Here is a 12,313-nt window from a genome sequence, read left to right as displayed (position 1 = left end):
CTTCATCGAGGGGCTGCCGAAGGTTGGCGGCAAGTCCATCATCCTCACGGTGGTTGACCGTTTCTCCAAGTACGCGCACTTCATCGCCCTCGGCCATCCTTATACGGCGGCGTCCATGGCACGCGCCTTCTTCAACGGCATCGTTCGCCTCCACGGGTTTCCGTCCTCCATCGTCAGTGATCGTGATCCTGTGTTCACGGGTCACGTCTGGAGGGACCTCTTTGGGTTGGCGGGCGTGAAGCTCCGCATGAGCACGGCGTTTCATCCTCGGACGGACGGCCGGTCCGAGGTCGTCAACAAGATCATCGCCATGTACCGCGGCGCATCACGCGGGGATCACCCACGAGCTTGGGTGGACTCGGCGGCGTGGGCCGAGTGCTGCTACAACACGTCCTACCACTCCGCGGCGCACACTACTCCCTTTGAGGTGGTCTACGGAGGCACCACCGGCGATGCTTCCTTATGCATCCGGCACGGCCCGTGCCGAGACGGCGGATGACCTGCTCGCGTACCCGCGACGAGATACTGCGGGCGAGGCGCGCCGGCCGACTTCTTCGAGCTCGGCGGTCGGCTAGGAGGTACTATGATGCACATCATCGCGAGCGGAATTTGCGGTGGGCGACCGGGTCCGCTCCGCCTTCTTCGCCGGACGACCCGGTCCTTGGACCCGCGCTCCGAGCGCAAGTTGGGCCCTCGTTACGCCGGTCCTTTCCATGTGCTCGGAGCGCATCGGCAAGCTCGCCTACCGCCTTGAGTTGCCTGCGGGCTCGCGCCTCCACGACGTCTTCAACGTCGGCCTCCCGAAGGCCTACGGGCGACCCTCCTTCCGCACCACCGGCTCTTCCACCTACTGCCGGATGGGCGTCTCGAGCTCGCCCGGCGAGTGTGGCTCGCGTGTTGAAGGCCCAGCAGCGCCGTGGTGTTTGGCACGTCTTGGTGCATTGGACGGGCCTGCCGGAGGACGAGGCGACTTGGGAGAAGCTTGAAGATCTCCGCCGGCGGTTTCCGGAAGTTCGGCTCGAGGACGAGACTGTTTGAGAAGGCGGGGAGAGATGTTATGGTCGGTTTGACCTATACACGCAGGAAGCCCACTAGTGGCTAGTTATGGGCTTAGCCCAAGTAAATTAGGGGCTTAGCCCAAGTAAATTAGGGTTTAGAGGAGGCCTTCCTCCTATATAAACACTTGTATCCCTTCGAGATTAATCAGACAATATTCAGTATCATTCATCGTCTCGTCTCAAGGGAGACGGGAGACCCCTGCGCCCCGCCGCACCAACCCTAGCCGCCGCCTCCTTCCTCCGCGACGGCGCCCAGCCGCCAGCGCCGAGCTCTCCAACCTCTCCGCCCTCACTTCCACCCTTACAACCTCCGCCCTAGACCCGGTAGAACCCTAGCCCCTACCATATACTCTGAAAACCATTGATACCATCTAACAAATTCATGTACAAAACAAATCAGTGCACCCCTTTGACTTCTGCACGCGTAACACAAAATTGATACCTGTTACAACGCAAGTATGATAGCCTCCACAAGCAACTTCTTCTGAAAATTTTATTTCTTCAACAACACTTGGTCTAGGTACATCATTTGATCTTCCAAATACCTGTACTTTTATGTTAAGTGCAAGGTAATGAAGGAAAATGCAAAAGAAAAAACAATAGGGATGACAAAAAAATGTGCCAAGTGGCTTGATTGGATACCACCTTCTCAGTCTTCTGCCCAAATATGAACACGGTACCTTTTTCTGCAATTTTGGTGCAAAGAACTCATAAGATGGGCACATCAGATCAGCAGTTGACTAGTTGTACTACTTGAAAATTGTTTTCCATGACCTTACCATCACTGCAAGCAGAGTGCAGCATTCCTGCGGCTACCCTTTTAATCTAGCCAACACATAATTACCAGAATGAGGAAGGGATCATTATTTAATCAGGACACTAGATTGAAATTTAAAGCAAAATACCTTGATACCATCAAGGTTTTTGATCAATCTTGGAGTATATTCACTGCAATTAAGATCAATTATCACTCTCCTAACCAAATATACTTTTAGCACATTGCAGGCACATTCTAACCATCAAACATATTTTACAGTGAAATATCCTACAGAAGCACTCTAACTCACCCAGAATTTTAGTTATGCTCATGATGCATTATTTACGGACTAGGAATTTCAGTTATCTTATGTCTGTAACAAGTGAATTCATTTGAGATGAGCATTGTCTTCTTAATACATAAGTGTGTCGACTTCTAGTAGAGAATTTTGCATCTCATATGATTAAGGTGTTCTAATCGTTTTATCTCCATATTTACCAAATAAATGACAATGGAAATGGGTTACCCCAAAAGATAGAATTGTATATTGACAGTAACTGCTACAAAAAAAAAACTTATGATCTTACTTTGAGGCCATAGCAAATCCCAAGATGCTAGATTTATGGCCATGTCCAAGTCTACCAGCGCCAGCAGCTCCCCAACTCAAGGCTTCACCTTCCTCTTAAGAGGAAAATGACAGGAGAATTTCAGACACTTAAAAGCAGTGATATTCCAGCTACCATAACGTGAATACTTCACACACTCACCTGTAACAGCAATTGAATGATCTGACCCCAAAGCGACCATTTTCACTCTAACATCTGCCAAGTAGTCAACCTTTCTCGGGGTAGAGACTATTTTTCCTGCACCTAAACCAAGTAGAAAAGAATTCAATAATTCAGAATTAAAAGCTGGTAGCAAATGTGCAGCTTAATTGCCAGAAAGATTCTTGATTATAAAAACTGGACCATCATATTACCGAGTGAATCTTAATAGAAAACATGATGATGCTACACGCAGTGATGGAAAGCCACAAAGGACAAGACTGAGTGCTCAAGTAATCTATACAAGTCAACCTTTGTATTTTGTACGGAAAGCGGCAGGGGAGGCTCCCACGGGGATTTCTTTTAAGGAATAAGAACCAAAATTATCTTAAGGCTTAACCCGACTGGTGGGGTTGTACATCCACTCTCCTAGCACACCATTTTTTACAGGCCAACTGTAGACATTGATATTTTAAGATTTTAATCGCATCAAGTGACTGCACACCCACCGGTGTAACTCAAGAGTCAAGACACTGATGATAATGCTGTAAACTAATCAAAACATCCAATTATCACATATCACATGAACTGGTGGTAGTGCTACACACATGGATGGCCTTAAATGTACAGAAAGAGGAAAATGTTATTACTTTTTCCAAGGCCAAGCTGACCACTCGAATTCTTGCCCCAGATGAAGAGCTCACCGTCCGCTGTAAGAAGTGGTAACACAAAATTATTATCAATGCAAACTGATTCCACAAAAATTCTGGTGCACAGATATACATCATAGATAAATTTGATAAATAATACTCCACCAGCTCTCGAAAAACGTTTGGGACATTGGCACGGTCTCCAAACTAGAACTTTGACCACTACTTTTACTTACAAAATCCACAATAAGTTATATATCCTACTTACTAGATTAATTATGCATTGATTTTAAGTATCTAAATGAAAATGTTAGAAGACGCCCGGTTCTCGGGGTTTTGGTTCATGGTTGTAGATTTGTATGTAGGTGGGGCTTGTCAGCACAATCGGATGGGCTAACAACCTTGGACACACACGAGCTATATGGGTCCATGCCCCGGGATGATCGCCGGTAAAAGCCCTACTTCTTGTGCTGCTGTATTAACCAAGCGTGCAAGGTGCTCAAGTGTTACAATGGATGGGGTGGCCGGCTAGATGGGATGCCGGACTGCTTTGTGGATCTCCTGTTCTAAAGGAGAAGCAGAGAAGCAGTGGTGTTGTGTTTGAGGGGGGTGCAAATGCGACTGTGAATGTCTTCGACCTCCGGTCCGCCTCTCCTAGAAGACGAAGGAAGGTATTTGTAGGGAGTGCCACGGGTCATGGCATGGGCAGCCGTGGCAATGTGTCCCTGTCTGGTGGAACTAGAGATGGGTTATCTAATGTGGCCGTGCTTAGGAAGCGTGGCCGGACGCGGTAAGGTACCGGTCATCATATGGTGACTTTGAGGTCACACGTACGCTGACGCAGGGCCTGATTGCTCAGGATGGGATGGATACCTCATCTGTTTTGCCATGGTACGGTTGCCAACCGGCCATGCTGAGAGGTCTTGTCCACCAACTCTGGCATCTGACAGCCCACAATCAGAGTGTGGACTTAGAGCATCTCTAACAGAGCCGTAAACGGGCCAAAACCGAAAAATAACTGCCAGTTTACGGGTTCGGTCTGAAAAATGGTGCCGATCTAAAAGGGCCAAAGCCGAAAAACTTTTTTCGGGCCGAGACCAAAAACCAAAAATGGCCTGTATTTGTAGGGGTCGATCGAGCGAACCGAACACTCGATCCTTATCTAGGGCCCGCTGAAATTTCAGCTGACGCAACCGCTCGCTCTCTCCCTCCCCGCGCCGCCACCACACTCCGCCGCCGCCGCACCGCCCGATTCGCCCGAGCCCCGCCTCCCGGAGCTTGCGCAGGCCGGCCCGCACCCCGCCCGCTGTTCCTCGCCCAACTCCGGGTGCCGCCCCCGCCGCCGCCGCCGCTCCGTCCGAATCGAGGATGAGCTCGGGCGACGAGTTCGTCGATGTCGATCTGTCTGATTCGTCGAGCTCGGACGATTTCGACCTCGACGAGCTGCTCCAGGACGACGAGATGGAGGCCACCATGCTCCTCCTCTCCGTCAAGGAGCTGGAGGACCGCGCGAAGCTGCTGAATCGGAGGCGCGGGTCCGTGTTTGGCCGGAACCACATCTAGCGGAATCGCCTCCTCGGCCACGAGCAGCTGATGGAGGACTACTTCGCCGAGGTACCTACATATCCTCCCCATCTATTCCGTAGGAGGTATCGCATGCGGCGTAGCTTGTTCGTCCGAATCGTCAAGGCCTGCGAAGAACAATCGAATTACTTCAAGCAACGTAGGAATGCCGCCGAGGTGATGGATTTCAGCGCGTTCCAAAAAATCTCTGCTGCCATGAGGGTAATTGCGTACGGCATCCCTGCGGATTACACCGACGAGTATCTTCAAATTGGCGAAGATACTACATCGGAGTCGGTCCGCAGGTTTGCTCGCATGATTATCAAGTTGTTTGGGCCAACCTATCTCCGAGCTCCCAATGAGGATGATACCAAACGATTGATGGAGATAAACGAGAAAAGAGGTTGGCCGGGCATGCTTGGTAGTCTTGATTGTATGCATTGGACATGGAAGAATTGTCCCAAGGCATGGCATGGACACTACTGTGGCAAGAGCAAAGATGCAACCATTGTACTTGAGGCCGTTGCATCGCAAGATTTGTGGATTTGGCATTGCTTTTTTGGTTTGCCGGGGACACTCAATGACATCAACGTGCTGCAAAGGTCCCCTTTGTTTGCCAAATTGGAAAATGGGGAAGCACCCACTTGCAACTACAAGGTCATGAACAATGAGTACACAATGGGATACTACCTAGCCGATGGCATCTATCCGGATTGGGAAACTTTTGTTAAGTCTGTGAAGGATCCCCAAGATAGATAGAAGCTGAATTTGCCACAGCCCAAGAAGCGGCTCGCAAGGACATTGAGAGAGACTTTTGGTGTTTTGCAAGCAAGGTTTGCCATTGTTCGTGGCCCACCAGATTTTAGGACAAGAAAACCCTTGTCAACATCATGACATGTTATATGATTCTTCACAACATGATCATCGAGGATGAAAGAGAATTGAGCTTGCCCTGCTTCTATGACAATGTTGGCACCCGAGTGGAACCCCAACGCAATCCGGATCGCATTGAATTGAAGCTTTCCTTGAAACTCATCGACAGATTGAGAATGCCAATACCCATGCCCAGCTCGTCTAGGATCTGAAGATGCACCGTCGCCTGTGATCCTACCATTCCATTCATTTGTTTGTCACATGTATCATTGTTGAGACAATTGTTCATTTGTCCAATTTTCCGAGAGTTGTTGTAATTTGGTTGAGACATTTCTCACTTGTTCAATTTTCCCAAAACTGTTGTAATAATTTAGTTCAGCCTATTGTTTATGTGTTGTAATAATTTGGATGATTATTTGATTAATTATGATCGATTGTTCTATCTGTTGCATATGAATTCTATGAAAAAACACGTGTTTACGGATTCGGAACATGGCTGGCGCAGAACAGAGCCCGTAACCAAAACTGAAAAAAAGAATAAGCGCAGAACAGAGCCCGTAACCAAAACTGAAAAACAGAATATTCTTTTTTTCAGTTTTGGTTACGGGCTGTTCTGCGCCAGCCATTTTCCGGCCCGTAAACACGAGTTCGGTGCACTGAACTCAGGGTTTTCGGTTCGCGTTTTTACGGGCTCTGCTAGAGATGCTCTTAGGCCGGCTGGCGGCCGGCTTGCGGGGCAAGCCGGCGAGGGAGCGCCCGCTGGCTCTAGCCAGCAGGCTTGGAGTTTGCATTTCTCTGGGTATTGGGTATCCCATGAACCCGTTACGGTGATCTAAGCTTTGTAAGTTTGACTTTACCTATATCCAAAACGGTAACTTTTTTAGTCTTTTGGAGAACAGAAGAGAGTACAAGATAACAAACTCTTAACATTTATAGTTTGTCTAGTAATCTTAAGTATCAGTATAATGTTGAGATTTTTTATGGAGTAACATGTGCGGAGCACTAAATACTAGATCAATACTAAATAATAATCTTAAATAATTCCATAGTGAGGTATTACAAGAAACAAGATATTTCAGTAGTGTGGTTGCACGGTTCAGTTCCATGTGGAGTGCACAAAACTATCCTTTTTATAAAAATGAAGGCTATTAATGTATATTTTAAGCGCATATTTGTAGTTCCTACCCTATTCTGTTTGTGCAAATATATAGTACAGAGACACAAATGCTCCACTAATATTTACAGTGAGCTTCCTCTGGAATATAATTTGGAAGACCTAGACTACTGTGTACACCAGATACAACAAGGAGATAGAAATGACTTCCTCATTCTCAGTAATGGTTGATCAATCAATCACACAGGAAGAAAACATGATTTAAAGGTGATTTTCATTATAATACTCTGAGAAGTTTAAATCATCTGCCCTGCACTCAGTTCACAGTATTATACAGGTAGTCTCACTGATTTCAGTGTCCTCTTACCAGTTTATACAATCACCTTCTTCTGGTAAAGCAAACCTAGGTACATTAACTGCACAATACGATTTTCGCTCACCTGTTACTGCACAAGAATGGTGGTTTCCAGCTGAAATTTCTACAACTCTGTCATGAAATCCCGAGACTTCAATAGGGTCCTACATGCAAAAGAAGAACTGATTTGTCGTTGGAAGAACCAACCGTAACAGACATAAATTGTATGTCAATTGTCAAGAGATGTTTTAGATTCATGGAGTTGGAGATTAAAACTGGTAATTTCTTAAATCTAAGGTATACCGGAACATGTAAAATTATCCATACAGTAAACTGGCTTCCACAGCACGAGAAAAGAGCCAAAATTGATCTAACTTGTCCCAATTACTTGTTCCCAAGCTCCCGGAGAGACAGTGTAGACGCAAAGATAGGGAGTTATGATGGACAAGAACCAGTACCAGACTATGAGTCATCGAGGAGCCGATCCCAAGCTGCCCGAAGTCGTTCAGCCCCGTAGCAAACACGCGCCCACTGTCTGAAGAAAATAGCACGTTAAAATCGCATGCGGCGGTACTCTCGGCGATCTATGGCATTTTCCTACATGGTCATGGCAATATACTAATGTATAAGAGAAAACACAAGGGGGTGTACGGGTGAGAAAGAGGGTGTGAGCGCCGCCGCAGGCGAGGGAGGCGGGCGGGTCGCCGGGGCGCCCTACGAAGAAGGGGCACACCGTGGGGCTCCACCGCGATTCCAACGCCCCCAGCCCCAGCCGCCCGTAGTCCCCGTTTCCCCATAGCGCCGCCACCTGCCGTCGTGCCGGCTCGCCCGAATTCGTGGCCACCACCGTGTCCGACGAGACCCATCGCGGCCTCGGCCTCGGCCACGGCCAGCGCCTAGCCCGCCACATCGCCTTTTGTGTTGGAGCTCTTGGAGTGGTCGCGTCGCCTTGCGGCATCGGCGGGTCCACGTGGGCGGCAAGACTATAGAGCTTAGAGCATCTCTAGCACTGCCCTTATTTTTGGAAAAAAAAAATTGGAACCGAAAAAAGTGAGTTCCCTCCTAAAAACAAATTGCGAGCGGATTTAGCCACGACGCAGAACAGAAACCGAAAACGTGAACCGAAAACACTGAAATCAAACGTCGTGGGAAATCGAAACTCGCGATTGCACTCGATTTCATCCGATCAAGCTGAATTCGTTAATAATTTATAATAATAAGAGCAAAATACATGCAACTTCGACCTACATTCCATACTAGGGACCTAATTAGACTAGATTTAGTCGCCGGAGTGACTATACTGTCACCGGGCAGCTTAATGTCGCCGGCGGAGGGTTTTGGGTCGCCGGCTCTTTCTAGGCGACGATGAGCGCCGCCACCTCGATGGCCGCCGCCTCGGAGGTGCTCCCGCAGGCTAGAGGCGGCCCGTTGGCGTCGTCGTCGCCGCGCGGGGGCAGCGCCGGCAGCGGCGGGTTGCACGCGCCGGCAGCGGGGGGCGCCTCCGCTTCTCCTTCCGCAGCCGCCTCCTCGCGCGCTTGACGGTGCGCCATTAGTTCCGGCCACTTCCGGCCGGCCCATTTCCTGCCGGCCCACTTCCATGCGCCGTCGGAGCGCGACCGCCTGGCGCGCTCCGGCTCCGCCCGTACACCCGGCGGACGCCGAGTTGATCTTCCTCCGCCGATTCGGCCACCTCCCCTACACCTCCGTAAATGCGGGTAGTGGGCGAAGCGGCGGAGCGGCGTCGGAGCGAGGCAGGCGACAGCGGGAGCGAAAGCGGCGGAGTGGAGTAGGGTTTACGAACCGAACTCCCCTCTGCGGCCCCTTTTAATACAGGGTGTCCGCTCGATTTCTCGGGGCCCGAACTCGTTTTACGGGGCAGGCCGCGAGTTCGGGCTCCGTTCTGGCCCATCTCGGAACCGAACCCCTAAACTCGCCGGAATTTTTCAGTTTCAGCCGCGAGTTCGTGCTTAGAGATGCTCTTACGCGCATTTTATCGGGATACGGGAGCCAGGTTGTAATTTGTCGTGTGATGTAAGAGCATCTCCACCGGCGGCCCCGATAGCAGCCCCGATAGCGATTTAGTTTTTGAGCCCAATAGAATTGCCGGCATCCTCGTGCCGGTCCCTTCGCGTAGGGCGCGAATCGGGCGTGCCGGCACCTCGCGGCACGACGGTTTTCGCGGGTGGGGGCGCCTTGTCAGCGAGAGAACGCGACGGTTCGCATCGGCCGCGACACGGGAAGGTTGGTCGCCGGCGTTTAACGGGCTCCTGCGCGGAAACCGAGGCGGCCACGAGGGCAGCGACTGGCCACGCGGCGTCCAATCGCCTACACCTCCGTAAATGCGGGTAGTTGCCACCGCTATACAGTAGGTACGCCGTCCACCACCGCGGTGCTATCCTGTCATCTCCAGCACCGCCGCCGCTCCATTCTCTCCTCTCCACCTCAAAATGTGGCGCCGTCTGAAGACCAGCTACTCGATGCTTTGCCTCAACGGCCGCGCGCTGCCTCCACCACCACCGCAACCGTAGTCGGAGCCGCAGCCCGACGCGGATTACAGCTCCGACGAGGACAAGGACCCACGGTTCGCGGCGTGGCACGAGGCCTACATCGCAGACGCGGAAGCAGAGGCGGCGGAGGAGGCGGCGCAGTGGGGCGAGCCGCCGCAGGCCCCCGCCCACCCGGAGCAGGCGACGATCCTCGCGTCGCTGAATGTGCAACGCTACCAGCGGTTGAAGGGGGAGGAGCGGGAGTTCGTCAACGACGCGAACCTCGAGCACGTCCTCGAGATCTCGCGCCAGCGAGCGGCCACAGAGGAGACGGGACGCCTCCTCATGTAGGCGGAGCGACAGAAGCTCGCAGAGCTCAACGCTCATCGCCACTACGAGACGTTTGCCCGCAAGCAGGCGAGGCACGCCGAGATTGAAGGTTCTCGGGAAAGGTGGAAGCACGGAGACAACGCCGCCGGCAAGCTCCTGCGACGCCGGCCGCCATGCTCCACCGCCAGATGCGCGAAGCACGAAAAGCGGGCACGGACGCAGACGGCAATGGCGAAGAACAACGACGAGGCAGGGCCGTCGAGCGCCCCAACCGATGGCCAGTAGATCAGGATTAAGTTTAAGTTTTAGTTATGTTTAAATTCGAGTTACTTTTGTATAAATTTCGTATGAATTTCGGTTTCTAAATGTCATTTTAAATTTCAAAATCTATCGGGGCTGGCGTATGGGGGTACCGGTGGGAGCAGCATCTCCAAATAGAGGATGTTGTGCCGGCGCCCCCATACGGCAGTGCCGGCGCCCCTGCCGGTGCCTATTTGGGTGCTGACGGTGGAGATGCTCTAATAGGACCGTGCCTTAAGTTGTACTATGCACGATAAGGCCATTTGATTCCTAAGATTGGCATAGGAATTCTGTAGGGTTTAAATTTGATGGGAAAATTTTCTACCTATATAAACTAGAAAATTACCACGTGCATTGCTGCGGCAATTGTTGAGAATGGACATGGGCAATACCGATGTTGCAGTGACTATTGGAGATATGCCCAAGAGGCAATAATAAATTAGTTATTGTTATATCTTAGTGTTCATGATAAATGTTTACATCCCATGCTATAATTGTATTAACCGAAACATTGATACATGTGTGTTATATAAACAACAAGGAGTCCCTAGTAAGCCTCTTGTATAACTAGCTTGTTGATTAATACATGATCATGGTTTCGTGATCATGAACATTGGATGTTTTTAATAACAAGGTTATGTCATTGGGTGAATGATATAATGGACATACACCCAAATAAGCGTAGCATGAGATCAAGTCATTAAGTTCAACTTGCTATAAGCTTTCGATACATAGTTACCTAGTCCTTCGACCATGAGATCATGTAAATCACTTACACCGGAAGGGTACTTTGATTAAATCAAACACCATTGCGTAAATGGGTGGTTATAAAGATGGGATTAAGTATTCGGAAAGTATGAGTTGAGGCATATGGATCAAGAGTGGGATTTGTCCATCCCGATGACGGATAGATATACTCTGGGCCCTCTCGGTGGAATGTCGTCTAATTAGCTTGCAAGCATGTGACTAGGTCACAAGAGATGACATACCACACAATGAGTAAAGAGTACTTTTCGGAAACGAGGTTGAACTAGGTATGGAGATACCGATGATCGAACCTCGGACAAGTAAAGTATCGCGTGACAAAGGGAATCGGTATCGTATGTAAATGGTTCACTCGATCACTAAGTTATCGTTGTATGTGTGAGAGCCATTATGGATCTCCAGGTCCCGCTATTGGTTATTGGTCGGAGAGGAGTCTCGACCATGTCTGCATAGTTCACGAACCGTAGGGTGACGCGCTTAAGGTTCGATGTCGCATAAATAGATTCGGAATATGAGATGGAGTCCGAAGTTTGTTCGGAGTCTCGGATGGGATCCAGGACATCACGAGGAGGTCCGGAATGGTCCGGAGAATAAGATTCATATAAGGAAAGTTGATTTCTAGGTTTCGGAAAGGTTCGGGATTTTTCCGATGCAAGACCGGGAAGGTTCTAGAAGGTTCCGGGGGTCCCACCAGTGGGCCCACGACCCTAGTGTTGGAGATATGCCCAAGAGGCAATAATAAAGTGGTTATTAAATATCTTTGTTTTTATGATAAATGTTTATATACCATGCTATAATTGTATTAACCGAAATATTGATACATGTGTGTTATGTAAACAACAAGGAGTCCCTAGTAAGCCTCTTGTATAAACTAGCTTGTTTATTAATAGATGATCATAGTTTCGTGATCATGAACATTGGATGTTATTAATAACAAGGTTATGTCATTATGTGAATGATGTAATGGACACACCCAATTAAGCGTAGCATAAGATCACGTCATTAAGTTCATTTGCTATAAGCTTTCGAGACATAGTTACCTAGTCCTTTCGACCATGAGATCATATGAATCACTTATGCCGGAAGGGTACTTTGATTACATCAAACGCCACTGCGTAAATGGGTGGTTATAAAGGTGGGATTAGGTATTCGGAAAGTATGAGTTGAGGCATATGGATCAATGATACGTCTCCAACGTATCTATAATTTCGGATGTTCCATGCTAGTTTTATGACAATACCTACATGTTTTGCTCACACTTTATAATGGTTTTATGCATTTTCCGGGACTAATCTATT

The 12,313-nt window shown here is 49.4% G+C and overlaps 1 protein-coding gene across 4 annotated transcripts; it reads right to left on the bottom strand.

Moving 5' to 3' along the window:
• Window positions 1-1,351: 1,351 nt before the first annotated feature.
• LOC124698779 (ultraviolet-B receptor UVR8) lies at window positions 1,352-8,059 on the bottom strand. 4 transcript variants are annotated; one of them, XM_047231203.1, is made up of 10 exons: window positions 7,786-8,059; window positions 7,593-7,669; window positions 7,220-7,298; window positions 3,230-3,289; window positions 2,583-2,684; window positions 2,403-2,496; window positions 1,964-2,006; window positions 1,838-1,883; window positions 1,704-1,744; window positions 1,352-1,603 (listed from the first exon to the last, which is right to left on the bottom strand). In XM_047231203.1, the coding sequence occupies exons 1-10, from the start codon at window positions 8,042-8,044 to the stop codon at window positions 1,439-1,441; spliced, it is 966 nt and encodes a 321-aa protein (XP_047087159.1). In that variant the 5' UTR covers window positions 8,045-8,059; the 3' UTR covers window positions 1,352-1,438. The 4 variants fall into 4 exon arrangements, with proteins under 4 accessions (XP_047087159.1, XP_047087160.1, XP_047087161.1 ...); XM_047231204.1 differs by having other exon boundaries at window positions 7,593-7,665; window positions 7,786-8,047; XM_047231205.1 differs by having other exon boundaries at window positions 1,436-1,608; window positions 1,701-1,744.
• Window positions 8,060-12,313: the final 4,254 nt, after the last annotated feature.

The sequence above is a fragment of the Lolium rigidum genome, chromosome 3 (genome assembly GCF_022539505.1).
Source record: "Lolium rigidum isolate FL_2022 chromosome 3, APGP_CSIRO_Lrig_0.1, whole genome shotgun sequence".
Lineage (NCBI taxonomy): Eukaryota > Viridiplantae > Streptophyta > Magnoliopsida > Poales > Poaceae > Lolium > Lolium rigidum.
The sequence above is the reverse complement of the archived record's forward strand: the minus strand, read 5'-3'. Positions and strand labels throughout refer to the sequence as shown.

Excerpts from the sequence above, each read along its gene's own strand:
- LOC124698779 (XM_047231203.1), bottom strand. The coding sequence starts at position 8,044 with ATGTGGCGGGCTAGGCGCTGGCCGTGGCCGAGGCCGAGGCCGCGATGG. Across the intron at positions 7,670-7,785 it reads TCACACCCTCTTTCTCACCC|ACAGTGGGCGCGTGTTTGCT; the intron begins GTACACCCCCTT and ends TATTTTCTTCAG. Across the intron at positions 2,685-3,229 it reads TCAGCTTGGCCTTGGAAAAA|GTGCAGGAAAAATAGTCTCT; the intron begins GTAATAACATTT and ends TACTTGGTTTAG.